At 40.3% G+C, this 26,617-nt stretch overlaps 1 protein-coding gene across 2 annotated transcripts in view; it reads right to left on the bottom strand.

Annotated features, from left to right (window-relative positions):
• Positions 1 to 2,288: 2,288 nt before the first annotated feature.
• ABHD6 (abhydrolase domain containing 6, acylglycerol lipase) overlaps positions 2,289 to 26,617 on the bottom strand; it is a 41,757-nt gene continuing 17,428 nt past the window's right edge. For both annotated transcript variants that reach the window (XM_020968972.2, XM_020968971.2), the window contains 7 exons: positions 21,571 to 21,727; positions 19,145 to 19,258; positions 18,078 to 18,210; positions 10,507 to 10,664; positions 6,973 to 7,027; positions 6,675 to 6,775; positions 2,289 to 3,605 (listed from right to left, as the gene is read on the bottom strand). In XM_020968972.2, the coding sequence (XP_020824631.1) occupies positions 3,429 to 3,605; positions 6,675 to 6,775; positions 6,973 to 7,027; positions 10,507 to 10,664; positions 18,078 to 18,210; positions 19,145 to 19,258; positions 21,571 to 21,727 (895 nt within the window). In that variant the 3' untranslated portion in view covers positions 2,289 to 3,428. The remainder of the gene's footprint in view (positions 3,606 to 6,674; positions 6,776 to 6,972; positions 7,028 to 10,506; positions 10,665 to 18,077; positions 18,211 to 19,144; positions 19,259 to 21,570; positions 21,728 to 26,617) is intronic.

Here is a 26,617-nt window from a genome sequence, read left to right as displayed (position 1 = left end):
AGAGTGAAGGATGAAAAACCACGTAGGTGTCGTCTTCCCCAATTAGAATGCAAGCTTCTTGAGGGCAGGAACTGTTTTTGCCTTTCTTTGTATCCCGGCACACCAATAAATGCTTGCTGATTTACTGACTGACAGAACGATATCCACAATGAAAGCAATAATGTGAACAAGTAAAATGAAAGACGGCTGAACTCAGATGAATCGCAGCAATCTTGGTCCTAGAGAGCAGATGCTGGAACTGCTGGCCATCGCACAGTAAAGAGGTGGGGGGCCTGGGGGACACGTACTGTCAGACCGAGGTGCTTTTACCTATCTGTTCTTAGTGAAATGATACAAGGAAGGGTTCTGTGGTCTTTGCTACCCACTACACCGTGCTGTGGTAAAGGTATGATAATGTTTTAAAGCAAAATCTGTGCATTGGACAGACCAAGCTAAACCAACAAGACTTTTCTTGGAGCGTAAGGTTCAAAGCTGTGGCGTCAAACCCAAACAGAACCAGGCCATTAAACCATCCGTAAGTATCCCTACAGGCAGCACATTGACTCAGAAAACCACATATTAACAGTATCTATATTCTATCATATTTTTATCTATTCTGTTAAATATTTACCAATTACATTTTAATCTGGTTTGAGCAGCATTCAGGAGTGTTGCCCAGGCCAGGGTTCGAGTCTGGTCTAAAATGATGAGCCTCGCTCTGGACAAGCCAGCCTGTGGACAGCCCTTATCGCGTGGACAATATGATTCAGCACCCAGCTACGCTGTTGGAACTGGAGGAAAGAGGATCCTTAGCAATTGAGGGGCCCAGGATAGCTGGGAGTGTGGTCTAGCAGTAGTACTGGTTCTGGAATCAAAAGACCCCAAAGTCAAATTCTGTCCCTGACATTTATTACTTGTGTGAGCTTGGACAACTCTCCTAACCTCCTGCTTCCTCCCATGTGGGGGAGGGGGATGTTGACTGGTGACTGAGCACTAGATCTATGATGCTAAGGGTCAGAGTCCAACACAACCACGAAGGACCCTTGCCCTAGGCCAAGCTTTTGTTGTGTAATGTTTTAGAAAAGATTTCATCACGGTCTGGGAAAGACAGCTGGGTTAGCCAAGGGCTCTGCATGGAGCAAGAGGCCAAGTGAAAGACCTTCTGTGGCTCTTGCCATTTCCCCTATCTGTTTTCTCTAACACTAGTTAGTGGTTTGTTTTTTGTCTGTTTGTTTTTTTGGCTAGGCAGTGGGATTAAGTGACTTGCCCAGGGTCACACAGCTAGTAAGTGTTTCGTGTGGGAGGCCACATTTGAACTCAGGTCCTCCTGACTTCAGGGCCAGTGCTCTATCCACTGCACCACCTAGCAGCCCCACTAGTTAGTGTCAAGGAAACAGAGAGCCATATCCAATGGGAAAAAAGAGGCGGGTTTAGAATCAAGAGAACCTCAGTGCGAATCCTGCCACTGCCTCTTAACACCTGGTGTGAACTTGCTTCCTTATCTGTAAAATAGAGGACTTGGTCTGGATCGTAGCTCGTCCTTTGGTCCCCTTTCTCGAGAGGACCGGTGACATCAGGAGGATACATCTTGACATGCAGGTGAATTGAAGTGAGGGAGGGCTGAACCAGTGATCTCCAAAAGGAAGGGTCAGGGCTTGACCTCAAAAAAGCCAGTGTAGGCTGACCCCAGCCCTATGTGATCAACTGAAGGAAAGGTGAAAAGATGGGAGACTAATCCCAAGAACACTCGGGGCAGAGGTTTAAACTGCAGCAAAAACACCAAGGTTTTACCTATTTCAAAGCAACCTACAGAAGATGTGCTCCTGGGAGGGTTGCTGGAAGTGAGACCAAGGAAGGCAATTTAGTGATTGAATGAGGGAACCAGAATCAGGAATCACAAGGTCCTAGATAGATTGAGAGCTAGAAGGAATCTTGGAGATTGGCTGGCCCAGACCTCTCATTTTATGGACGGGAAAACGGAGCCCCAGAGGTAGAAAGTGGAAGAATTGGGATTTGAGCCCAGGGCCTCTCACTCCAAAGCCTGTGCTATCTCTCCACCGGCCCACACAGCTCCCCCCTGCCTCTGGTGCTTACATGCTATGTGACCATGGGCCAGTCATTTCAACTCCCCCTGACTCCCCCCCCTCCTCAGGCATCTGTCTAAAACTCAGTGTAGAGACCAGGTGGTGCTCTGTACCAGTGAAGGGGAGCTTCCATACCTCTTCTATCATCAATCTTCAATGTATTAATGAGAGCATGGAAAGACAGGTCAGAATTAGCATTTACAGGCAACAGAAGAGGCCACAAGGAACATTTTGACCAGACTTGTTCTTTACTCCAGACAGACCATTTCAGTCAGCTACAAATTACAAACAGGATACAAAATGAGACTTAGAAATCACCCAGACTGGCCACCCACCTTTTCTATAAACATACTCATTTCCCTCGATTTAACAAACACATGAGCTCACTTAGGAGTCTGAAAACAGAACCACCTATGCGGTCTTGAATGATTTCAGATTTGCTTTGTCATTTCAGGAAAATCTTAACGGCTGTTACCCTTGTCATCAATTCCATGACTGTGCAGAGAATTCATAGAATTCAGTAATATAAATGCATTAGTGACACCCAAGGATTTTCAGCAGCACGGGTTAATAGGAAAGAAGCAAGTCCCTTGTTTGTGTGTGATGGAACCTTAATGTGATCATTCACATTATTACCTAGAGTATTATTGCTTAATTTGCTGAGTAGGCCCCGATTCTTTAAAAATGAATGATTCCAGGGACATGTCTGGCAACCGGGTCTTCATTACCCTCCAACCTGTCTGTTCTCTGCTGCTGACCTGTGCCCACTGCCAAGACAAGCACCATTAGAGCTGATCCCAAGCTTATATCTCTCTCCTCTCCAGCCACTGTAAACATTTTAGATTAGAAAGTCCCGGGGCTTCAGCTCACAAATGGCTCTCCTGTCTAAGTCTCCACATACAGCGTCAATGAATTAGATACAAGCAGGAGTAAGTGTTTCACTGAGACGTCTCCTACCACAACAGGTTATCGTGCAAGGTGAAAGGTTCTAACAGAAATAGTGTGATGTCTCAGTCAGTAAGGAAGGTCTCTTGGGCTTGATATGGACTTGAAGGTTACGGTCCACTATGGGTCGGCTGTCACAAAACTGGCCCTGCGTCATCACCTGGATGAATGTAAAGATTTCTCTATCTATTCCATGGCTCGACTTCTTTTATCCCACCTGATTTTTGACTTTGACAAAAAACATTACGGAAGCAGAGTGCCATAGTGCTAATGATTTCGAAAGAGGTCATGATTCTGGTTTCCACAGGGACTTTGGCACTTCACCTGTGTGTTGGGTACAGGATCCCTGAGAAGCGAACAGAGCATCAGATTTCTGAAATCTGAGCAGATCCTAGGGAGGGGCTGGATCCCAAAGGAAGCTCAGTCTTGCTTCTTGCTGTTGGCTGCACTGTGCAGGGAAGATAAGAACTCCACGATGAGCTTGGCCGTCTTTCGGGGCCGCTCCATCACCACAGAGTGGCCACAGTTTTCCAAAAGTTCCACCTGACAGTTGGAGATTCCCTTGGCTAACAAGTCGGCTCCGGACACATCCAGGACCTGAACAGAGAAAGAACTCAGGATTATGGGGAGATCTCATTACATTCTCACTAGTCTAAGAGTTATAAGACCTGGATTCAAGTCTTCCCTATGACAATCTACTGGCTGCCTCACCTGGGAAAAGTCATTTAACTTTACAGGGCTTTAAACAACTTTCTCATAATATAAATTATAGGGAAGATGCTGGTCTGCATTGATAGATGGAGTTTCCTCACTGGGACTTCCTTACACCAAAGACATCAATCACAGCTTTGAGGAATACCATACCATTCAGAGCAGATCTCATTGCCTCTTAAATCAACAGTTTCTAATACCAGTGAAATAATAAAAACAAACGGAAAAAAAAAAACAACCCAGAAAAGAACAAAGAGCAAAACTCTCGTGACAGAAGGTTTTGAAACGGGATCCCAGATCTAGAGGTAGAAGGGACCACAAAGGTCATCTAGTTCAACACTCTCTTTTTACAAATAAGGAAACGGAGGTAGAGAGAACTGAAGTGACTTGCTTAAAACCACCAAGGGTAAGCAGGATATGAACCTGAGATCTCTAACCCCAAAGCCAATGAACAGAAGAGTTGTTTTCCTTCTTCTTGAGGTTTTTCTTGCTACTAATCACATTCTACTTAATTTTTGTCACAAACATTCTTTTTTTTTTTTTTTTTTTTTGGCAGTTGGGGTTAAGTGACTTGCCTGGGGTCACAGCTAGTGTCAAGTGTTTGGTCTGAGGCTGGATTTGAAATCAGGTCCTCCTGACTTCAGAGCCAGTGCTTTATCCACTGCACAAACATTCTTTTTCTGAACTAGATTAAAGATTACTTCTACTCTCTGAAGGTCCTTGGTCCTGCCCTCATTTCAGACAAGACAGCCATTGTCTATATCTCAGAAGGCAAAAATCAATCCCACCCTCAACCCAAGATCCTTAACAGATCTCAGATTTAGAGCTAGAAGTAACTTCAGAGGTCATCTAGTCCAGCCTGCTCTTTTTACAGGGGAGGAAACTGAGGCACAGAGAGTTAAAATGGTTTGCCCAATGTCCTCCAGGTTATAAAGATAAGGAGTAGGATTTGAACTCAGGTCCTCTGACTCCACAGTCAGCACTCTTTCCACTATACCAATGAAATCATTACAGCAGAAGCTGCTCTAAAAAGAATGCAATGTCAAGCCAAGACATTGGGGCACAAAATACTGGTTTTATGGCTTTCATTCTCAGAGAGAATGAAAAACACAAGGCAGAAGTAATTAGAGAAACATGGCATAATGCTCAGGACTAGGTGGTCCTGTTGCATGGGACCACGTCTGGAATGTTGTGCCCAATTCTGGAGGAGGCCAATCACAATCATGAAAGGACTGGATCAGGCCATATGAGGACCAGTTGAAGGAACTGGTATGTTTAGCCCAGAGAAGATAAGATTGTGAGGGATGGGGAAGAGGACACAATAGCTGTCTTCCAGGCAAGAAGGGGTATCCCATGAAAGAGAATTTAGACTTGTTCTGCTTGGTCTCACAGGGCAGAACATGATGCAAGATTCAAGAGTTGTAAAGAGACAAATTTGGTCTCTGTATTAGGAACAATCATTAAACTTATTCAAGAGTGGAATGGAAAAATGAAAGGCTACCCAAAAAATCCATTATAATTCAGGAGACTGAAAAAAAAAGATATGAAGGATATGCAACAAATCACGATCTCAGATGAGACAAAATTAATCAAGTAACTGATCAAAGTAGAAATCGATCAAGTCAAGAAAGACAGGAAAATTATATTATGCTTAAGGTATCATAGACAACAAAAAATTAAATTTATATGCAACAGATAAGAAAGCAGCTGAGTTAGTAAGAGAAAAGTTAGGAGAACTGCAAAAAAGATACTGATGGTAATAATAGTAGGAAGCTTCATATTCCTTTCTCAGTGCTAGATAAATCTAAAAGATAAATAAAAAAAGAAACTGAATCTGGATGAAATATGAGACAGGATAAATTTGACTGAGCTATTAAAGAATACACATTTTTTAGCAGGCCTTAGTACATTTAAAAACACTGATCAAAATCATTAATAAAAATGGAATGGATCTGCCTGGGGAGGTAATGACTCCCTTTCCAGTAGAGGTCTTCATACAAAGCTGGATGACCTCTTGGATATTCCATTCAATCCAGCAAATATTTTTAAAAGTTAATTATGTGCCAGGCACTGGACTAGATGCAGATACATCATGATATAGGAGAGATTCTTATTCAGAACTAGATGGGAAGGGAGGTCTCGTCCATCTCTTTGATTCTGTGATTTTCTTAACAGTATATTATATGATCTATCACAGATATTACACTGATAATTTCCATGACAATGCTCATCTGAAACTGACCTAGTGAAGACATTCTCTCCCGAATCATCTCTTTGTCAATAATATTCAAATGATCCAAGGTCCAATAAACTGTTTGCCTGAGATTGCTAAGGTTTTTCAAGTTCTCTTAGGCACTAGTCCTACTACTACTGATAACATGACACCTACTATGTGCCAGGCATTGTGCTAAAAGCCTTACAAATAGCATCCCATTAGATATCACAGAAAACCAGACAGGTAGGTGCTATTAATTATCCTCATTTTACAGCTGAGGAAACTGAGACAAACAGAAGTTAAGGGACTTGGCAAACTCACACAGCTAGTATGTGTCTGAGGGGGGATTTGAGCTCAGCTCTTCCTGACTCCTGACCTATCTCTCTCTCTCTCTCTCCACTGAGCCACCTGGCTATCTCTCCTTTGGCTTATTTCCTTCCTCTTAAGATGTACTTTGTGAATATCTTAAGTAAAAGACCCTTAAAGAAACTTCCAGCAAAAGAGCAAAGAGATGGCTGGGTAGGGAGGGGAAGAACACCATATTTCCATCTCCCATACCTACTCTTGATACAAATTCTGAATTATGACATGGGGCCATTCTGCTTCTGCCCCACAAGAAATAAAAATGAGGGATTATTTTACAATAAATAACCACCCATGCCTAAAAGAATATTTCCCTCAATGAAATTAATAGAAATGATGTCAACCCGACTCGAACACTGACACATAGGAAGACGTACCTGATCTTGCTTTCCCCAGATGATCTGTGTTGGGACTTGGATCTTTTCCATGTTTTCTTGAAGTGAGTATCTCGACTTTTCACTTACGATTTCCAAAAACACTTCTCAGAAAAGGAAAAACAAATTAACATGCTTTTGGGCAGCAAGAGACGCTTATTCTGGGAGGTGTCAAGGCAGCCTTACAGGGGTATTTTTGCACAGTGGTCCAACAAAAAGTTTTCCAACCAACATCAGACACTTAGCAAAACAAGAGCCCACAACCCATAACTTCAACTTTAACAAGAGCAGCGTTACTTACACTTCCGGTAGAAATCATTATGTGGAATGCGAACGTCAACAAGGCCCTGTAGAAGCTAAATTGGAAAAACTATATTTATTTATTTATCGAAAAACAATGATTTTAATATCTTCACTGATGTAGGCCTTTGAAATGAAACTGAGCTGAGTAATAAGAATAATAATAATAGGCAGCATTTACATAACACTTCAAGATGTACAAAATGCTTTGTAAATATTTTCTCATTATATTTTATCCTCACAACAATCCTGGGAGGTAGGTATTAGTATCCCCATTTTATGTGAGGAAACTGAGGCAAAAGTTAAATGACTAGCCCAGGGTCACATAGTAAGTGTTGAAAGCTCTACTTTTAATGAAATTGAATCATTCAGGTCCAATAATGTGCTAGTAACATAATTAGGAGTTTAGTCTCTAAAAGATGCCTTTTATGCCAAAGTGATTTTATTAGTGTTCTCAATCTGTGACTCTTTCCGGTAACCCTACCAAACCCTTAAGGTATCATTCATCTTGATAAAAGATTACATCCAATGGCCAGCCTTCCTTAACTTAATTGCACTACTCGTTTTCTATTAACAATAAAGCCTACTGCAGACCTTTAAGATGATGCTTGAACCCCCAAAATAGCAAAACAAGATTTTCGTTATCATTTGGGAGTTTGGGTCTTTCAGAAACCTAAATTATACGCTTTTGACAAGTCCCTGAAATGAATTTTCTTAGGTCTCTTCATCTAATGTTTCATCTAATCTCAATAAGCATTTCCCTGGTTATCCTAAGGCAAGGCTCTTCACCTTCATCTAAAAGGACATTTTAGGTATTTTTATGATTTTTTTTATCTTTACATCATAGTCATTGCAACCACACCTGGTCTCTTTCTTCCCATTCATGGAACCTTCCTGTGATAAAAGAAAACAAGTAAAACATCTAATATGGTGACCAGAGTGGACAGTGCCTCAGGTGACCCCCACTCTTCATCTCAGTTTGAAATGTAAGTGCATTTAGTAGAGCTGTTGGGGCCCCTCATCTCCACTCCTGAAGTCTGGCTCCATTCGAGGTGCTCAGAACACTTGCCAAGCTAGAGGAGGCAAGGTTCCATGATAGCAAGAGAACCGAGCCGGGGGCTCAAAGCCCGTACAATCTTAATCAAGTCACTTGACCTCAAAGGGACTCCTCTGTTGAGCATACAAGCTCCTAGAGGCCAGGTCCCATCCTTTACCTTTCTTTTATCCCTAGCACTTAGCTCATCACACTTGGTGCCTGGCACGTAGTGATGGGTGCTTGATAAATGCTCGTTGACTTGGTGACCAGGGGATTTCCAAGTCCTTTTCCAACTCTGCCTTGAAGGAGGGACAGACTGATTCAGGAAGACTCCAGTACAAGTACCATCCTGGGCACTTATTTTGGCTGTATAAACCTGGCCAAGTTACTTAATCACTCTATGCCTCAATTTCCTCATCTGTAAAATGGCGGTAATAACGGCACCTCCCTCACAGGGTTGGTGTGAGGATCAAATGAGGTAACCTTTGGTCTGCAAATCATACATTGCCATATAATGCTAGCTAGTGTTGTTACTACTATTTTTATTATTGTTGTTATTACTACAAATGCTGCACCCGGGTTCCAGGCATAAATGCCCTACTTATGAAGGCTAAGATCGGAAATTTTAAAACCGTATTAGTCTAGCATATTGTCCACCTCCAGATGGGGAGATGAGGGCCTCAGAAAGAAAACGGAAGCATTTTTGGAGGGGACATGGCCAATAAATTTGTTTTGCATGACTACACATGTTTGCAGCAGGTTTTATTTTTGTCGCTTTCTCAACAGAGGGGAGGAGGAAGTGGGAGGGAGAGAATTTGAAGCCACAAAATTAATAAAATTGAATTTTAAAAATTCATTGGTTTGACCGTTGTCTGTTAACTGAAAAAATAAAACTTAATTAAGAAACTAGAAAAGTATTTGTTTATAGCTTTAAAGTTAGCCCCGTTTTATGTTTTCACATAAAACCTATTTTTTATTTGTCTTTGTTTTTAACTATTTTTTAAATCAACAAAAATCTGCCTTCTCTCTCCCTGACCTTTTCTCCCTGTCCTCAACTGAGGAAGAAAGGAAAACAAAACTCTTATTACAAATACGAATAGTCAGATGAAACTGATCCCCCCCCACTGGCCTCATCTGAAAATAACATGTCCCAGTATGCCATTGGTGAGGAGTATGTAGCATGTTTCATCATGAGTCCTCTGCAATCATGTTTGGTCACCAAACAAATCAGAGTTCTAAAAGCTATTTGTCTTTACGATAATGTCATCATACAAATTGATCTCCTGATTCCACTCCCTCCACTTTGTATCGGGTCATCTAAGTCTTCCTAGGTTTTTCTGAAATCATCCCCCTTGCCATTTCTTACAGCACAAGAATATTTCAACACATCCACATACCATTACTTGTTCAACCATTTCCTAATCAATGGGGAACCTCTTCAGTGTACAATTCTTTATCACATACCTTTCATGTTTTCAAAGGTGCCTTCTATGCTTGTATATGGATAGAGTGCTAGGCCTGGAGTCAGGAAGACCTGTGCTCAAATCCAGCCTCAGACTCTTATGCTAGGAAGCCTGGGCGAGTCGCTTTACCCTGTTTGCCTCAGTTACTCATCTGTAAAATGAGCAGGCAAACCAGTCCAGGATCTTGCCAAGAAAACCCCACCTGGAGTCACAAAGAGTTGGCCACAGCTGAAAACTACTAAACAGCCCTTTGCCTCTATCAAAATCATTGAGAAAATATTGATGAAAATGTCAATCGACACCAGGCTAAGAACAGATCCTTGGTAGTCCCTCTTGCTTAGCTTGGTACCAATGAAGATTTTAATGAAATTAAATTTTTTAACGAATTTTTGTTATTTTTTCCCCTAAGTAATCAGCATTTTAAAAATTAATCTGGTCTTCCTACTAGCTTCCACCCTCACTGAGCAAACAAAACAAATCCCTCAAAGCACACCTTCCTAGTCTAGCAAGACAAATGCCCACATTTAAATTTTTTAAAATGTTTTCACTCAGTAATTTTTTTTCTAGAAACGATATATACCAACCCCTCCAGGGGTCTCTAAGATGCTGGCTGGTTTGCTCGGGTTGGCTGCAGTAGGCCTGTAAAAAGCACGGACATGCCAAAGAGGCCAAGGCTGAAAAGGACCCTGGGTGTGTGTAGAGTCTGGCCTCCAACCCAGGGAGGTAGGAATGGGGTTTCCTCACTGGGAGTCTTCTAGGCCAGAAAAAAAAAGACTGATCAAGTAACATGTGGACCTCGGAGGTCCTTTCCAACTCTAAGACCGGACCCCCCAGCTGGGAGGCCCCCCAGAGGCCTCCGTCCAATTCCCCCCATTTTATAGAGGAGGACACTGAGTCACTGACCAGTCAGGTCCCGGGGGGGGGCAGGGGGTCTGAACTCTTGCTCTAGAAACAGCTTCCCTAATTGATGCTGAGACTCTAGGATTCTGCTGTGCTTCGTCTCACAATGGAAGCAGCCCTGTCCCCGAGCTCTCACCTGATGCGGCACTTTGAACCGGACATAGGAGCAGAGCTTCAGCATGTTGGCCATTTCTTCCGGGGTTGACGGGATTAAGGGGATCTTATCCACGGCAGACATTTCCTGCAGCATCTTGAGATTCTGCACGAAGGCATTGTCGGTGGTGATATGCAAGCCTGGGAAAGCCAAGCCAAAAGATTTCAGTGAGCCTTGTGCAGCCTGTGCCCAGCACCTGCTGTTCCCAGCTCCCTATCACCTCCAGGCAAACTGCCAGCCCACACTGGGATGCTGTAATCCGCTTAGCTCCTGAACCCTGCACATGCTTCTTGGTTTCTTCTCAATTTTGTCTTATTCTTATTCATGTCTTCTCTTTTTATCACCCTGTCCCCAAATATTTCTCCCCCTCCACGCTACCCAACAAGTCATCATCCCTTGTAACAGAGATGGAAAAAGACAGAGAGACAAAGCCGATCAGTAAAAGTAACCCACAGAAGGTCTGAGAGTCAATGCTGTGTTCTGTACCCACCATCCCCCTCCTCTCTGATGGAGGGAGTTACCTGGGACTTTTTCTGAGATGCAGACAACTACTGAGAGTCATCTCAGAGGCAGGCCCTGGAAGGGGCAGGCGGCATTGGGAAGGATCCCTTCAGAAGGCAGTTCTACTCGGTTAGACCCGTGTCACCTATCCCTTATTTAAAGAATCAGTAAGGCCCAGCGAATAAGGTGCTGGACTTGGAGTCAGGAAGATCTGGGTTCCAATCAGGAATGCCCAGTGAGGAAACTCTCTTACCATTGCAACACCAGTTCACAGTTTTAGAAAGTTGCCTGGGGCCACTGGGAAGGGTCACCCAGATAATTTGTGTTCAATACAGGACTTCAACATAGGTCTTTCTAACTCTCAAGATCAGCCTTCTATCCACTATTCCGTGCTGAATGAATGAATGAAAAACATCTAAGTGTACAGTATCAATGCTGTGGATACATATACCCACCCATCCCCCAAAAAAACCACAGTCCATGACTTCACGGTACTTCCATGCTAATTGGGTAGACAATCCAATTAATGGTGAGCAGTGGCCAGAGAAGGGACTCATGATATGCAAGTCACAAAGATATTATACTTAATATTGCAAAGTTGAACTGAGGGGTAATAGATAAGGAATGAGAAAAAAAACAAGGAGGAAGAGATTCAAGAGGCAATAAGATGGAGAGGTAAGAGCATAGGAAAGCTGGGCTCAAGATGGAGACTTTGCCACCAATGAGCTGTGTTACTTGGGACAAGTCACTTTGCGACTCTGGGTTTCAAATTCTTATTAATAAAATGGAGTTGGACATGGTGACCCCTTCCAAATCTTCTTTCTTTTTATCTGCTTTTCACCATCAATTCAATTCAACCACAAATGTTTTTTAAATACATGCTGAGAATAAAGCAACAAAGCGCTGGGGAGGGTTTACAGTTTAGCCAAGAAAGAATCTCTGCCCTCATGGAACTTAGCACCATACATATGGAGCTGGAAGGGAACTTAGAAATCACCAAGACCATACCCCTCATTTTAAAAATGAGGAAACTGAGAATGGTGAAATGACTTGCTCAAGGTCACACAGCTTCTAAGTGTCTTAGTTGGGTGACCAGGATGACTGGATTTCAAATCCTGCCTTTGACACTTGTCTAAAAGAACAATCAGAATTTCTTCAAAGAAATGATAGAAGAGTTGGTTTTTTTTTTAACAATATTATAAAAAGAAATGAGGGCTATGGAGGAGAGATTTGAAAAAGGGATCAACGACTTAACAGAAATACAAAACCTCACCCTAATAACAAATTCCTTAAAAATCAGAATAGATCAAATAGTAATTAATGACTTTAGGAGACAACAAGAATTCTTAAAACAAAGTAAAGAGAATGAGAAAGTAGAGGAAAATGTAAGATGCCTCATATAAACAAAATAACTCATCTGGAAAACAGATCTAGGAGACATAACTCAAGAATCATAGAATTACTTGAAACCCACGACCAAAAAAAAAAAAGAAAGACAAATATCATTTCAAGAAATCATTAAAGAAAATTGCCACCAAACAAGAGATAGAGAGCATTATGAAATGCAGAATGGATGATTTTGGTTACATTAAATTAAAAAGGTTTCACACAAACAAAACCAATGCAACCAAGATTAGAAGGAAAGCAGAAAGCTGGGAAATTTTTGTAGCAGGTATCTCTCATAAAAGCCTCATTTCTCACATATATAGAGAACTGCCTCAAATTTATAAGAATGCAAGTCATTCCCCAACTGGTAAACGGTCAAAGAATATGAAGAGACAGTTTTCAGATGAGGAAATTAAAGCTATCTATAATCATATGAAAAAAATGCTCTAAATCACTATTGATTAAAAAGATGCAAATTAAAACAATTCTGAGGTACCAACTCAGATCTGTCTGATTGGCTAATATGACAGAAAAGGAAAATGATAAATGTTGAAGATGTGGGAAAATTGGGACACTAATACATTGTTGGTGGAGTTGTGAACTGATCCATTCTGGAGATCAATTTGGAACTATGCCCAAAGGGCTATAAAACTGTACATATCCTTTACTCCAGCAAGACCACTACTAGGTCTGTATCCCAAAGAGTTCATAAAAAAGGGAAAAGAACCCACATGTACAAAAATATTTGTAGCAGCACTTTTTTGTTGGCAAAGAAAAGGAAATTGAGGGAATGCCCATCAATTCGGGAAAAGCTGAACAAGTTCTGATATATAAATGTAATGGAATACTATTGTGCTATAAGAAATGATGAACAGGTAGCTTTCAGAAAAACGTGGAAAGACTTGTATGGACTGATGCTGAGTGAAGTGAGCAGAACCAGGAGAACATTGTACACCACAACAGCAACACTGTGCAATGATCAACTATGACTGACTTAGTTCCTCTCAGCAATACAACAATCTAAGACAACTCCAAAAGACTCATGAGAGAAAATACTCATCACGTCCAGAGAAAGAACTGTGGAGTCTAAATGCAGATGGAAGCAGACTACTTTCACTTTTTTTGGTTGTTGTTGGTGGTGTTTTTTTTGTTTTTGGGGGGGTTTTTGGCCTTTCCCATTTGTTCCATTTCTTCTTTCACAACATGACTAACATGGAAATATATTTAACAAGATTGCACCTATATAACCTATACCAGATTGTTTACCATCTCGAGGAGGAGGAAGGGGAAGGAGAGAGGAAGAAAAATTTGGAACTCAAAATCTTATAAAAAATGAATGTTGGAAACTATCTATACATGTAATTAGAAAAAAATAAAATTCCATTAAAAAAAAATAAAATTTCCCAGATGTATTAGAGCAAGAAGTCATTGTCAAAAGAGAAAGAATCCACTTCTGGAAAGAAACCCAAAATAAAAACTTCCAGGAATGTCTCCTTACCAAAATCCAGAGCTTCAAGACAAAAGGAAAAAATATTTCAAGCAGCCAGAACAAAAGAATTCAAATAGTAAGTAACCACAATAAGAATTACACAAGATTTAACAACTATCAGTATAAAGGAGCAGAGAACACAGAATGAGATACTATATTCCAATAAGCAAGAGGTAAAGGTTTATAACCAAGAAGAATTTACTCAGCAAAAATGAATATAATCCTATGAAGAAAAAAATTAATCTTCAATGAAATAGAGGACTTACAAATATTCCTTATGAAAAAACTGGCTGAAAAGAAACTGAAATACAAACATAAGAGTGAAAAGAAAATTTAAAAAGGTAAACATAAGTGAATAAATTGAAAAGGCTTTATAAGAATGACCAGTTTGTTTCTTTGTGGGGTTTTTTGGGGGGTTTCTTTTTCCCTTTTGTTCCATTTTGTCTTTCACAACATGACTAATGTAGAAATTTTTACATGATTACATGGAAAGTTTTACATGATTGCACATATATAATCTATATCACCTTGCTTGCCATCTTAGGGAGGGGTGAGGGCAGGGAGAGAGAGGGAGAGAGACAGAGAGAGAGAGAAATTTGGAACTCAAAATCGTTTAAAAATTGAATTTTGAAAATTGTCTTTATATGTAATTAGAAAAAAATACCATTTACATTAAAAAAACCATTTTCTTTAAAAAAAAAAACAACAGTTCATGTTCTAATGGAGGCAGTGTTAATAGGATTTCAGAATCCTAATGTCACAAAGGGTCATAGAGATTGTCAAATGAATCAGAAGACCTATAATTAGTTTTATTGTATTTTGAAGATACTGTAATAAGAAGAAAAGGGAGGGGCAAGGAAGGCTACACTAGGACAAATGAGAGGAAAGATTGAGGAATTTATTAGCATACATAATAGTGTTCCATAAGTAGAACCATATACAAACATGGAAGGAATGGGGGAGAGCAGGCCATCACTTGAAACTCGCCTCTAGCTAAACTGGTCAAAGGAGGGCAGAACACACACCTACACACACACACACACACACACACACACACACACACACACACACACACACACACACACCCCTACACACAGAGTTTGTTGCAGCAATATATTAAACTCAGCAAGAATTCAGATAGGAACAAGAAAAGGAGAAAATGAAATATAAGAAGCAGAGTAGATTCAGAGAGGGATAAATTAGAAGTAAAGCAAACTCAACCTTGGAGAAGAGATAATTAAGAAAAGGTTAAATTTTTTTAAAAAGGTTAACAACTTGAAATAAACCAGAAGTGAGAATAGAGAAGGAAAAAACATTTGGACAATAGGATGGAGAGAAATAAACAATTAACTGTCTTAACTGTGACTGTGAATGGGATAAACTCAGCCATGAACATGGATAAGGTTAGCAGAATGGATTAGCAAGTGAAATCCAATAATATGTTGCTTACAAGAAACACATATGAAGCCTAAAAATTCACAGAGTTAAAATAAGAGACTGGGGCAAAATCTACTATATCTCAGCTGAATACAAAAAAATCAGAGGTAGTAATTATTATTTCAGACAAGACAACAGCAATAACAGACTTAATTAAAGGAGATAAAGGCTTATTTAAAGGAGATTTTACTTAGAGTCATAGACAATGAATTGATTTCAATTAACATATGTACACTGAGTAGCATAGTTTCAAAACACTCAAATGAAAAATTAAATCAATTATAAGCAGCAGTAAATAGTAATATGTTTTGCACGTCTGTACATGTATAACCTATATCAAATTGCTTCCCTTCTCAGTGAGGGTGGAGGAGAGGAAAGGAAGGAAGGGAGGAGATTTGGAACTCAAAAATTTAAAAAAAGAATGTTAAAATTATTTTTACAAGTAACTGTCAAAAACATTTAAAAAACAGTAAATAGTAAAATTATAACAAGGGGGGGGAGGTCCTCAATTTGCCTCTATCAGCCCTAGATAAATTTGACCACAAAATAAACAAAAAAAGAAGTTAAAGATCAAGGTAGAGCCCAAATGGATATATGATCTAAATATAAAAGGTCACATCATTAACAAATTAGAGAAACAAGAAAAAAAGTTACCTATAAGACCTATGGATAGGAGAAAAGTTCATGATCACAGAAAGGATAAAGAAGAACACTGAAGACAAAACAGATAATTTTGATTTCACATAATTTGGAAGTTTTTGCACAAAACAGATCTAATAAAGATAAGATTAAATAACTGGGAAAAGATTCTTTGTAGCAAGTTTCTCTGATAAAGGCATCTTTTCCAAGATATTTAAGGAACTGATTTAAATTTATAAGAGCCATTGATAATTCATAAAGATAAAGAAATATAACTCATAAATACATGTTCATAAAGAAATGACTAACCAGTTCTGAAGAGGAGGAACCAAAACTTTATCCATATAAAAATACACCAAATCATTACTGATTAGAGAAATGTAAATTAAGACAACTTTGAAGTTCTACCTTATACTCTCAGATTGACAAAGATAGCAAAAAAAAAAAAGCAAAATGATCAAAGTTTAAGGGACTGTGGGAAAACAGGCAAACGGATGCACTGTTGGTGGACCTGTGAAGGATCCGACCATTCTGGAAAACAGTTTGGAATTTTTCACAAAAAGTTACTCAATGTATGCCCTTTGACTCATCTATACCACTACTGAGCCTATACCCTAAAGAGATCAGAGAGGAAAAGGTCTTATATGTTTGAACATATTCATAGCAAGTCTTTTTGTGGTGTCAAAAAAACAGGACACTAAAGGGATGTCCATTAATTGGGGAGTGGTTGAACAAATTGTGGTATAAGAATGGGATAATGTAAGAAATGAGGAAATAGATGATTTTAAAAAGACAAAGAAAAGCTCATGTGAACCGATGCAGAATAAAGTGAGCAGAACCCAGAGAATAATATGCTATCACATCAATATTATAATTCTGAGGACTCTTTTAAACTGATAAAGGATGAAATGAGCAGAATTAGGAGAACGAGGTATACAATAATAACACTGTAAAAAACAAACACCTTTGCAAGCTGTAAGAACTAGTACCAGTACAATGACTACCCATGATTCCAAAGGCCTTATGGTGACACTCGGGATGTTATTACAGACAGGTGAGATTTAGAATGCAGAATGAGATGGACAGAAAGATACAGATACACAAACACACATAAATGAATAGATATATAGATATAGATATGGATATAGATATAGATATAGATACACACACATGTGTGTATATATAGATAGATAGATGGATAGACAGACAGATCGACGGATGGATAATAGCCATTGGGGGAATTTGTTTTGTTTTACTATGCATATTTCTTACAAGGAATTTGTTTTTCTTTTTGTCAATGGGGCAGGGATGGGAGGGAAAGAAAACAGATGCTACAGATGTGGAATGTTTCACACTCATTCTTATGAAGTCACTGTATTGTTAGATTTGCTTAATTGACTTCTCATGGAGTAGAGTTCCCCTCTGTATAGTGTAAAAACAAAACATGTCAATAAACTATATTTTTGAAGTTCTAAGTTCTAGTTCTTTTTTTTAATTTAATTTAATTTAATTTTATTTTATTTTATTTTTTCCATATGCTTTTGAGTTGAAAATTTTTTCTCCCTTTTTCTCCACCCCCCACCCTCCCCAAGATGGCGCACAATCTGACATAAACTTTACATTTACATACCCATTAAACATATTTTCACATTAGTGAAGTTGTAAGTAAAAATTAAAACAATAGGAGGAACCATCAGAAAGATGAAACAAACTTCACTAAGTTCTAGTTCTAAAGACATCTAAAGGCCTTCGTAGAAAGACCTTCAATGAAGTTCAACTTTGTTCTCCCAAGTTTGGAAGTTGAAGGAAGGCCTGAAGCAATCACTAGGTTTCAATGAAAGGGGTTTTCTCTGGGGGGGGGGTGATTGAGTCATAGTTATTTCTGGATCAGAAAAAAAAATCTGATCTAGCACAACACAGAAATGAGATTTCATACAGAAGGTGCTCTAAAAGTAGGCACACAGTAGGCATCCAATACACGCTCTGTCTGTCTGGGTGCTTATTAAATGCTTTTTGACTGCTTGGTTAAGTCTCACTCAGGAATGGCCTCCAGCCCAGATTTCAGACACACTGACTAGGGTGATTTACCCCTGGGACTCACCAGCAGGACACACCAGTGTCAGACTGCAGACATCCGATGGATAATAGGCAGCATATACCCCTGCAACATGGCCCCCCATGGAAGTACCCACCAGGTGGAAAGGCTTCTTGTTTAGCTTGATGCTTTCCACAAACTGCAAAAAAGAAGCAAGAGAAGAGGCTGGCGAGAGAACTGAAACCATTCCCTGTGGAGGCAACTAAAAATAGCCACTGGGGAGAGAAAAGCTTCCCACCATTCAGCAGGGTCCTGCCCTTGTAGCAAACCCTTTGACTCTCTTGTCTTCCTTCCCCTCTGGCATCAGGGTGGAAAACTGAGTGGAGAGTCCCAAGGCAACATGAAATGACCATTCCTCTTTGACTGAGCTTGATTGAACAAAGCTGTTTGCCTGTGGTCTTCCCCATTAAAATGTGAACTCCTTGAGGGCAGGGACTGCATTTTTGCCTCCCTTTGTAGCCCTCCCTCTTAGCATAGTGCCTGGCAACAGTAAGAGATTAAGAAATGTTTGCAGATTGATTTGCTGACTTGAGCTCTAAGGGCCTTAGGCAACTCTCTTAAGACAGTAAGTCACAGAAAAGGTGCCTGCCTACACTGGTAGAGAGTTCCCTATGCCAGTGAAATCAAGATTCGATCCCTATCCCTATCCCTCCAACTCCAAACCCAGTGATTTTCCACTTTACCATGCTGAATCTTGGGTATCACATTTTCAAATAGACAAGAAACTACACCAGGCAACAGGTAGGTACTTAATAAATGCATGCTGATATACTGATGGATTGATGGTGGTTCAGACGTTCCCTTTCAATGAGATAAGGGAAGCTTCCCAAATCAGATTCTTCAGATGCACCCTAAATAAATTAAGAATAAAGCAGATTTCAAAGAGTCTAACCTCCACCTAATCAAAAGCCATCTTTGATTGCCTGACATTTTCAAACACAACTTACAGAGAAAATGCATTCATTCACTGCTGGTCCATAGGCCAACATAAACCACCTGCCCACTCATCATTTTGAAGAGAGGAAGGGTAGGGGATTGTCAAGTCCTTTTAATGACAGGGTTCCATCACCTACCTGGTGTATCCTTTTCACTTGTCCATCGATTGACAAGTCGTCTAAGGAGGATCGGGTGGTGCCCTCGTGGCCGGGCATGTCGACACATATCAGATGAAGGTTCTTCGGGAGGAACTAAGGGGACACACACACACACACACACACACACACACACACACACACACAGACTCATTAGTAAAGACAGTGGTGTATGCCAACCAGGCCAGTTGAGAGGAGAAAGCTCATCTGGAAAAGAGGCATAGAATCCCAAGAGCCTACATCTGGAGCTGGAAGGGAGCTCAGAGACCGTCTCGTCTAGCCTCCCCATTTTACAGATGAGGAAAGTGAGGACCAGAGAGGTAAACAGGTGACCTTACTCAAGGTCACACATGGGATCAGAGGTCTAGAGCTGGGAAGAGTCATAAGAGTCAGAGGCTACCAAGCCCATTTCAGGGCGAAGGCAGCCGGTAGCACCAGGCCTAGAGTCAGGAAGACCTGAATTCAAATCTGGTCTCAGATACTCACTAGCTGTGGGACTCCAGGCAAGTTATTTAACCTCAGTTCCTTCATCTATAAACTGGGGATAATAACAGCATCTCCTTCCCAGGGTTGTTGTGAAGGTCAAATGAGACAACAGCTGTAAAGCACTTAGCACATAGTAGGTGCTATATAAATGTTAGGTATTAGCTACCATTATGAGATTCCACCTCCCAACAACTGCACGCAGGTAAATGTAATTAAAATTATCCAGGGCCACCTCAAAAGAGGAGATGTCACAAAAGTGACATACATAGTATGATTAGGCGTGAGAAGGTGAGTCAGCAGCCAAGCCCGAGGAACACGCCCAGGTGGCATATTTCTAGTCTTTCCTGGCCCAGCTGGTTGGTGCCACCATCTTCAGTTCTCACTCCTCCACCCATGGCAGCCACACAGAACCACATCCACCTCAAGGATAAGAGCCAGTGGGCAATGTCGGCAACCAGGTTTTCAAGGGATGACCCTTAAGGCAGGGAGACCTGCATTTAAATTCTGTCCCTAATAGTCATCACCTGAGTGACTATGGTCAAATCACTTAACTTTTTGAGCCTCTATTTCATCTCTCCTAAGCGTGGCATAATCAGATCTGCAAACTATAAAGTACTATATCAATGCTAGCTATGATTGTTATTGTTATTATTATTTATCACTGTCCTGTAATGCTCTATATTCACAGTCTCTGTGTTGGTCGTTACTAGACTGTAAGTTTCATGAGGGTAGGATCCATCTTAACTAAGCTTTGGCTAGTACATTGCTCTATGCATACCAGGCACTTAAAAAATGTTTGATGTCTGATAGGTTGTTGAGAAATTCTCTTCTCTAAAGATAGATTCACTTTCTTTAAAAATTTTAATTTTAGTTATTTAATTTTATTCATACGTATTTTATATCACCTTAATTTCTAAATATGTCCTCTCCTGACCCTCAGCAGGTGAAAAAAAAAAGGATTGAAAAGTTAAAAAAAAAAAGGTTCAGCAACGCTGACTAACCCATCACAGAATCCACCAGTTAATGCAATTAAAGGTAGATTCTTAATTAGGATGATTTGGCTCCTGGCTAGAAGCCAGACTAGATAAGCTCCCATAGTCCTGCTAGCCTCCCCCTCTTCCCCCTTGACCTTGACCTCTTAGCTTCATGGTTTATCCAACTAACCAAAGGGGCCGGCTAGAGGCTCAGAATAAGGCCCTGGAGGGGGTTTCATAGAGCTGCAAGAACAAATGACTATGAAGAATAATTTTTTAAATGGGGGGGGCAGAAATCCCAATTTAAAAGGATAAACAAATATGATTGAAAACCCCTAAATCCCAACCTTGGCATTGATGGTTGTTATGGACAAAGCCTCTGTTTACTCCAGGGGAAGTGTGAGTCATGCCTCCCCTCTCCCTGCGCCCCCCCCCCGCAACCATTACTAAGCACTAGAGGCTTGTCCCACAACATAAATACCTACATGACAGTGAAATTCTATGGCACCAAAAATATGTGTATTCCTCCTTTCCACAGAGAGGATTTGAACCCAGGTCCTTAGACTCCAAATCCAAGTCTCTTTCCACTGTACCAGGTTGCCTTTGAAATCATACAGTTCAACTCACTTGGAGTAAAAGGCTGGATCTGTCCCCTGGATTCAGTTTTATGGACCTGCAAGAACACAGACTGACCCTTTTCCTTGACAGTCTTAATAATAACTAACATTAATACAAGGTGTCCCGAGGTGCTTTCCATATGTTATCTCATTTGATCTTGGCCACAGCTCTGTGAGGTGGGTGCTATTATTATCCCCATTTTACAGATGAGGAAACTGAGGCTGAGCAAGGTTGAGTGACTTACCTGGGGTCACACAGCAGGTAAGCGTCTGAGGCTCTGGGCCACCAGATCTTAGCATCTCGTTATAAAAGGAAAAGCTGGCTGCCTACCTTGACTACATTAAGCCACATGTCTTTATGGGCAGAGAAGCCGTGCAGCATCAGAAGGGAAGGTTTGGCTCCGGGCCTGCCCCGGCAGGAATAGCAGAACTGGTAGTCATTATGGGTGACGTAGCGAACCTGCAAGCCCAGGGTCCGACGCCAGTACCTAGAGGGTGGAGGTGCACGTGGCAGACAGCAAGAGGGAAGGGAGAGCCAGAGCCAAAAAGACAGGGACAGAGACAGAGAGACAGAGACAGAGACAGAGAGACAGAGATGGGGATAGAGAGAAAGAAAAAAAAATTAGCATGATACTACAAAGAGACAAGGGGGCAGGGCAATGAACATGTTAATGAGGGCCTACTTCGAGTTAGCACAAAGCTGGCCTTCCTCCAGAATGGATGCATTTTGCAGAGCACACCATATGCAAAGATTTTTCCAGAGCTTTAGCCTCTGGGTGCACTTCAGTAAGGGCCTCATTGGTGCCAATCAAGCCCCTACTCACTGAGGGTTCAGTCAGGAAGAACAATAGGTAATTTAACGGATGCATCTGGTGTGTTTTGCTAAGCACCATGTCTAGGGGGGAAAAAAATCTTCCTTAAAGAGGCCTGTCAGATTGTACACAGTAACAGCAATGTTGCCATGGGAAAGACTTAGCTTTTCTTACCAAGACAACGTCCCAAGGCAGTTCCAAAGGACCCATGATGAAAAATGCCATCCACCTCTAGAGAGAACTGATGAACTCTGAGTGCAGTCTGAGTGCAGACTGAAGCATAATTTTCTCACTTTCTTCATGTCTCTTGCTTATTATTATTAGACACATTACTAACATGGAAATGTTTTGCATGACTTCACATGTATAACTGATACCATATTGCTTGCCTTCTCAATAGGTAGGACAGGAGGGAGAGAGAGAACTTGAAAAAAATTTAAATGAATGTTAAATAAGTTAAAAAATTAAAAGAGGCACATCAGGTGTCATTTTCTTAAAATAAATCTAGAGACCTTAGCTCTAGATAATTTCCTGTTTGGCAAGGGCAGTGTTATTTCCTATTGAGATCTGGTTTTATTGAAGGTCACAGGATGACATATCTGAAGATGGAGGACCTTACGAGACCATTTAGTCTAACTCTAATTCTACAGTTGAGGAAACTGAGGCCCAGGGAAGTGAGGTGAATTGCTCAAGGTCACCGACACCCTGACTCAAGTCAATATTCTTTCCACTGTCCTAAAATCCTTTTAAAAAATACATTTTTATTGATCTTTTCTTTTTACATCACCCACATTTTCTATCCCTCCTCCAATCTGTCTCCCAGCGAGCAAAAAAGAAGCAGGAGAACAGCTTAGCAAAATTAACCAAGACACCCTCCAAGTCTGACATCATATGCAGTGTCCCCTACCCATAATTCCTCACCTCTGCATATGACAAAGTTTTTAAGCAGCAAGTTCTAAGCTGTCTCCTATACTAGTTTACTTTGGGGTGAGCAGCATTGGTCTTAGCTCCAAACTAGTTGCTAAGAGGACGTTCCTCTCCGGATCAAACTTTCCCCTGCAGTTTCCTATCATTGTCCTTTGCATGGAGCAGGCAAACAACAAATGGAAACAAGTGAAAGTGACCTTGGCTGCATCACCAACTGTTTTCATGGCCAACACTGGCTTCTGAGTCTTATAAGAATAAATGCAAGCCCGTGTGCTGTCTACAGAGATTATGGACCATCCAGATTAGAAACTTGGCTCACAAGAGAGGGATGGTAAAATAAAAATTGTGGTATTGTTGTAAATCTTTTTTTTTTAACCCTAGTGATTTCTACTCCAAGTTTTATATTTTCTTTAATGTTTCCCTTTTTCCTTTCATCACACAGAGCCTGACCACATGAATATCTGTATTCCTTTATTTGTGTTCATGCTATATCCCCCCCACAGAATGTAAACTCTTTGAGGGCAGGGATTATTTCATAGGATCATAGATATGAAGCTCTGTAAAGAGACCTTGGAGATCTCCTCATCTAATCCTTTCATGTTCCAGATGAGGAAAGAGGTTGAGAGAGGTGCCCAGGATCACACAGATGCCAGGATTTGAACAGGTCCTCTAACTCCAGGGCAGCTGGGTGGCATCATGGTGCATAGAGTGCTGGACCTGGAGTGAGGAAGACTCATCTTCCTGAGTTTAAATCTGCCCTCAGAAGCTTACTAGCTGTGTGACCCTGGGCAAGTCACTTAACCCTGTTTGCCTCAGTTTCCTCATCTGTAAAATGAGCTGGAGAAGGAAATGGCAAACCACTCCAGTATCTTTGCCAAGAAAACTCCAAATGGGATCACAACTGAAACAACTGAACAGCAACCTTCAACTCCAATTCTGAACTTTTTTCTTTTTTTAAAATTAATTTATTTTGATTTATCAACAATCACTTCCATATGCTTTTGAGTTGAAAATTTTTCTCTCCCTTCCTCCCCACCACCCTCCCCAAGACGGCCCACAATCTGATATAGGCTATACATATACATTCCTATTAAAAATATTTTCACATTAGTGATGTTATAAGGAAGAATTAGAACCAACAGGAGGAACCACCAGAAAAAGGAAAGAAAACACAACAGAAGAGAAAAAAATAGCAATTCAACTACCATAGTTCTTTCTTTGGATGTGGATAGCATTTTCCATCACGAGGTCTCTGGAGATGTCTTAGATCCTTGTATTGTTGGGAAGGGTTAAGTTTATCAATATTAGTCACTGTACAACATGGCTCTTATTGTGTACAACGTTCTCCTGGTTCTGTTCACTTCACTCATCATCAGACCATATGAGTCTTTCCAGGTTTTTCTGAAGTCAGCCTGTTCATCATTTCTTATAGCACAATAGTATTCCATTACATTCACATATCACAACTTGCTCAGCCACTCCCCAGCTGATGGGCATCCTCTCAATTTCCAATTCTTTGCCACCACAAAAACAGCTGCTATGAATATTTTTGTACATGTGGGTCCTTTTCCCATTTGTATGATCTCTTTGGGATATAGTCCTAGAAGTGCTATTTCTGGGTCAAAGGGTATGCACATTTTTATCGCTCTTTGGGCATAGTTCCAAATTGCTCTTCAAAATGATTGGATCATTTCACAACTCCACTAACAATGCGTTAGTGTTCCAATTTTCCCACATCTTCTCCAACATTTATCATTTTCCTGTTTTGTCATGTTGGCCAATCTGATAGGTGTGTTGTGGCACCTCAGAGTTGTTTTGATTTGCATTTCTCTAATCAATAATGATTTAGAGCATTTTTTCATATGACTATAGACGGCTTTAATTTCTTCATCTGAGAACTGTCTGTTCATATCCTTTGACCATTTATCAACTGGGGAATGGCTTGTATTCTTATAAATTTGACTTAATTCTCTGTATGTTTTAGAAATGAGGCCCCTTATCAGAGAGACCGGTTATAAAAATTCTTTCCCAATTTTCTACCTTCTTTCTAATCTTAGTTGCATTGGCTTTGTTTGTGCACAAACTTTTCAATTTAATGTAATCAAAATCATCCATTTTGCTTTTTGTAATGTTCTCTGTCTCCTGTTTGGTCATGAATTCTTCTGTTCTCCATAAATCTGATAGGTAAACTATTCCTTGCTCTCCCAGTTTGCTTATAGTATCAGCCTTTATATCTAAATCATGAACCCATTTTGACTTTATTTTGGTATATGGTGTGAGATTCTGGTCTATGCCTAGTTTCTGTCGCACTTTTTTCCAGTTTTCCCAGCAGTTATTTTTTTTTTCAAGGAGTGGGTTCTTACCCCAGAAGCTGGGGTCTTTGGGTTTATCAAATAATAGATTACTATAGTCATTGACTACTGTGTCTTGCATATTTAATCTATTCCACTGATCCACCACTCTATTTCTCAGCCAGTACCAAGCAGTTTTGATGATTGCTGCTTTACAATACAATTTAAGATCTGGAATGGCTAGGCCACCTTCCCCTGCATTCCTTTTCATTAGTTCCCTTGATATTCTGGACCTTCTGTTCTTCCAAATGAATCCTGTTACTATTTTTTCTGACTCTATAAAATAATTTTCAGTAGCTTGATTGATACGGCCAACTCCAAACGTTTCATGCTGGCCCATGATGCCTTTCTGTTTCAGTTTTGGTCTTTGTACCTCTCTAGGACCTATTATGATGTCTGGCACACACTAGATGCTCAACAATATTTTTCGAGTTGAATTGAGTGTGGTTTCCATAGTTTCTGTTAAGAGAGCAGAGCCTCAACTCAATTCCACTTGAGAAACTTCCTAAAATCAACCACAGGGCCATCCTTTGGCCACCTCAGCTGGCTGTACAGTAGTTTTCATTGAAAAAATGAGTCTATTCCTCCAAGACCTCTGAGACATACATCAGATTGTGATCTGTGTATTTATCTCATTCGTAACAGCAAGGTTGGGAGGCAGGGTAACATGGAGGACAGAGTATAAAATTTGGTGAAGTGGATACAGCACTAGGCCTAGAGTCATGAAGATCTGAGTTCAAATCCTGCCTCATTCACTAGCTACATGACCCTGGGAAAGTCATTTAAGCTCAGCTTGCCTCAGTTTCCTCATCTGTAAAATGGGGATGATAATTGTACCTCCCTCCTAAGGTTGTTAAGAGGATCAAATGAGACAGTATTTGTAAAGTACTTTGCAAACTATAAAAATGCTAGTTATTATTATTATTATTATTATAGTTAGATAACTTTATAAAGTACTTGAAATGAGAAGTTTTAGAAATAAGCTACTTCTAAAACAATTCTACTTTATTTTTAAATTGCTAATTATAAACTTATTAAATGTCAAGAGAATTAATTATATATGCTTTGTAATCACTTACAATTAGATAAATAAAATGTCATAACTCCTTTTTGGTTTCTCCTTCAAAGTCTATTAGGGTTCTTCATCCATTCCTCTTTCACTTTTTCTTACTCTTTCATGGTTCTTATTCTTCTGGTTAGGCATTTTTCACTTTCAAAGCTACTCTCAACAGAGAATTAATGTTTTCTCTAACAATCCAGCACTTTGCACTAAGGTGCTTTACACATA

The sequence above is a fragment of the Phascolarctos cinereus genome, unplaced genomic scaffold (genome assembly GCF_003287225.1).
Source record: "Phascolarctos cinereus isolate Bilbo 61053 unplaced genomic scaffold, phaCin_HiC Scaffold_4;HRSCAF=312, whole genome shotgun sequence".
NCBI lineage: Eukaryota > Metazoa > Chordata > Mammalia > Diprotodontia > Phascolarctidae > Phascolarctos > Phascolarctos cinereus.
This window is presented reverse-complemented; position numbering and strand designations above follow the sequence as displayed.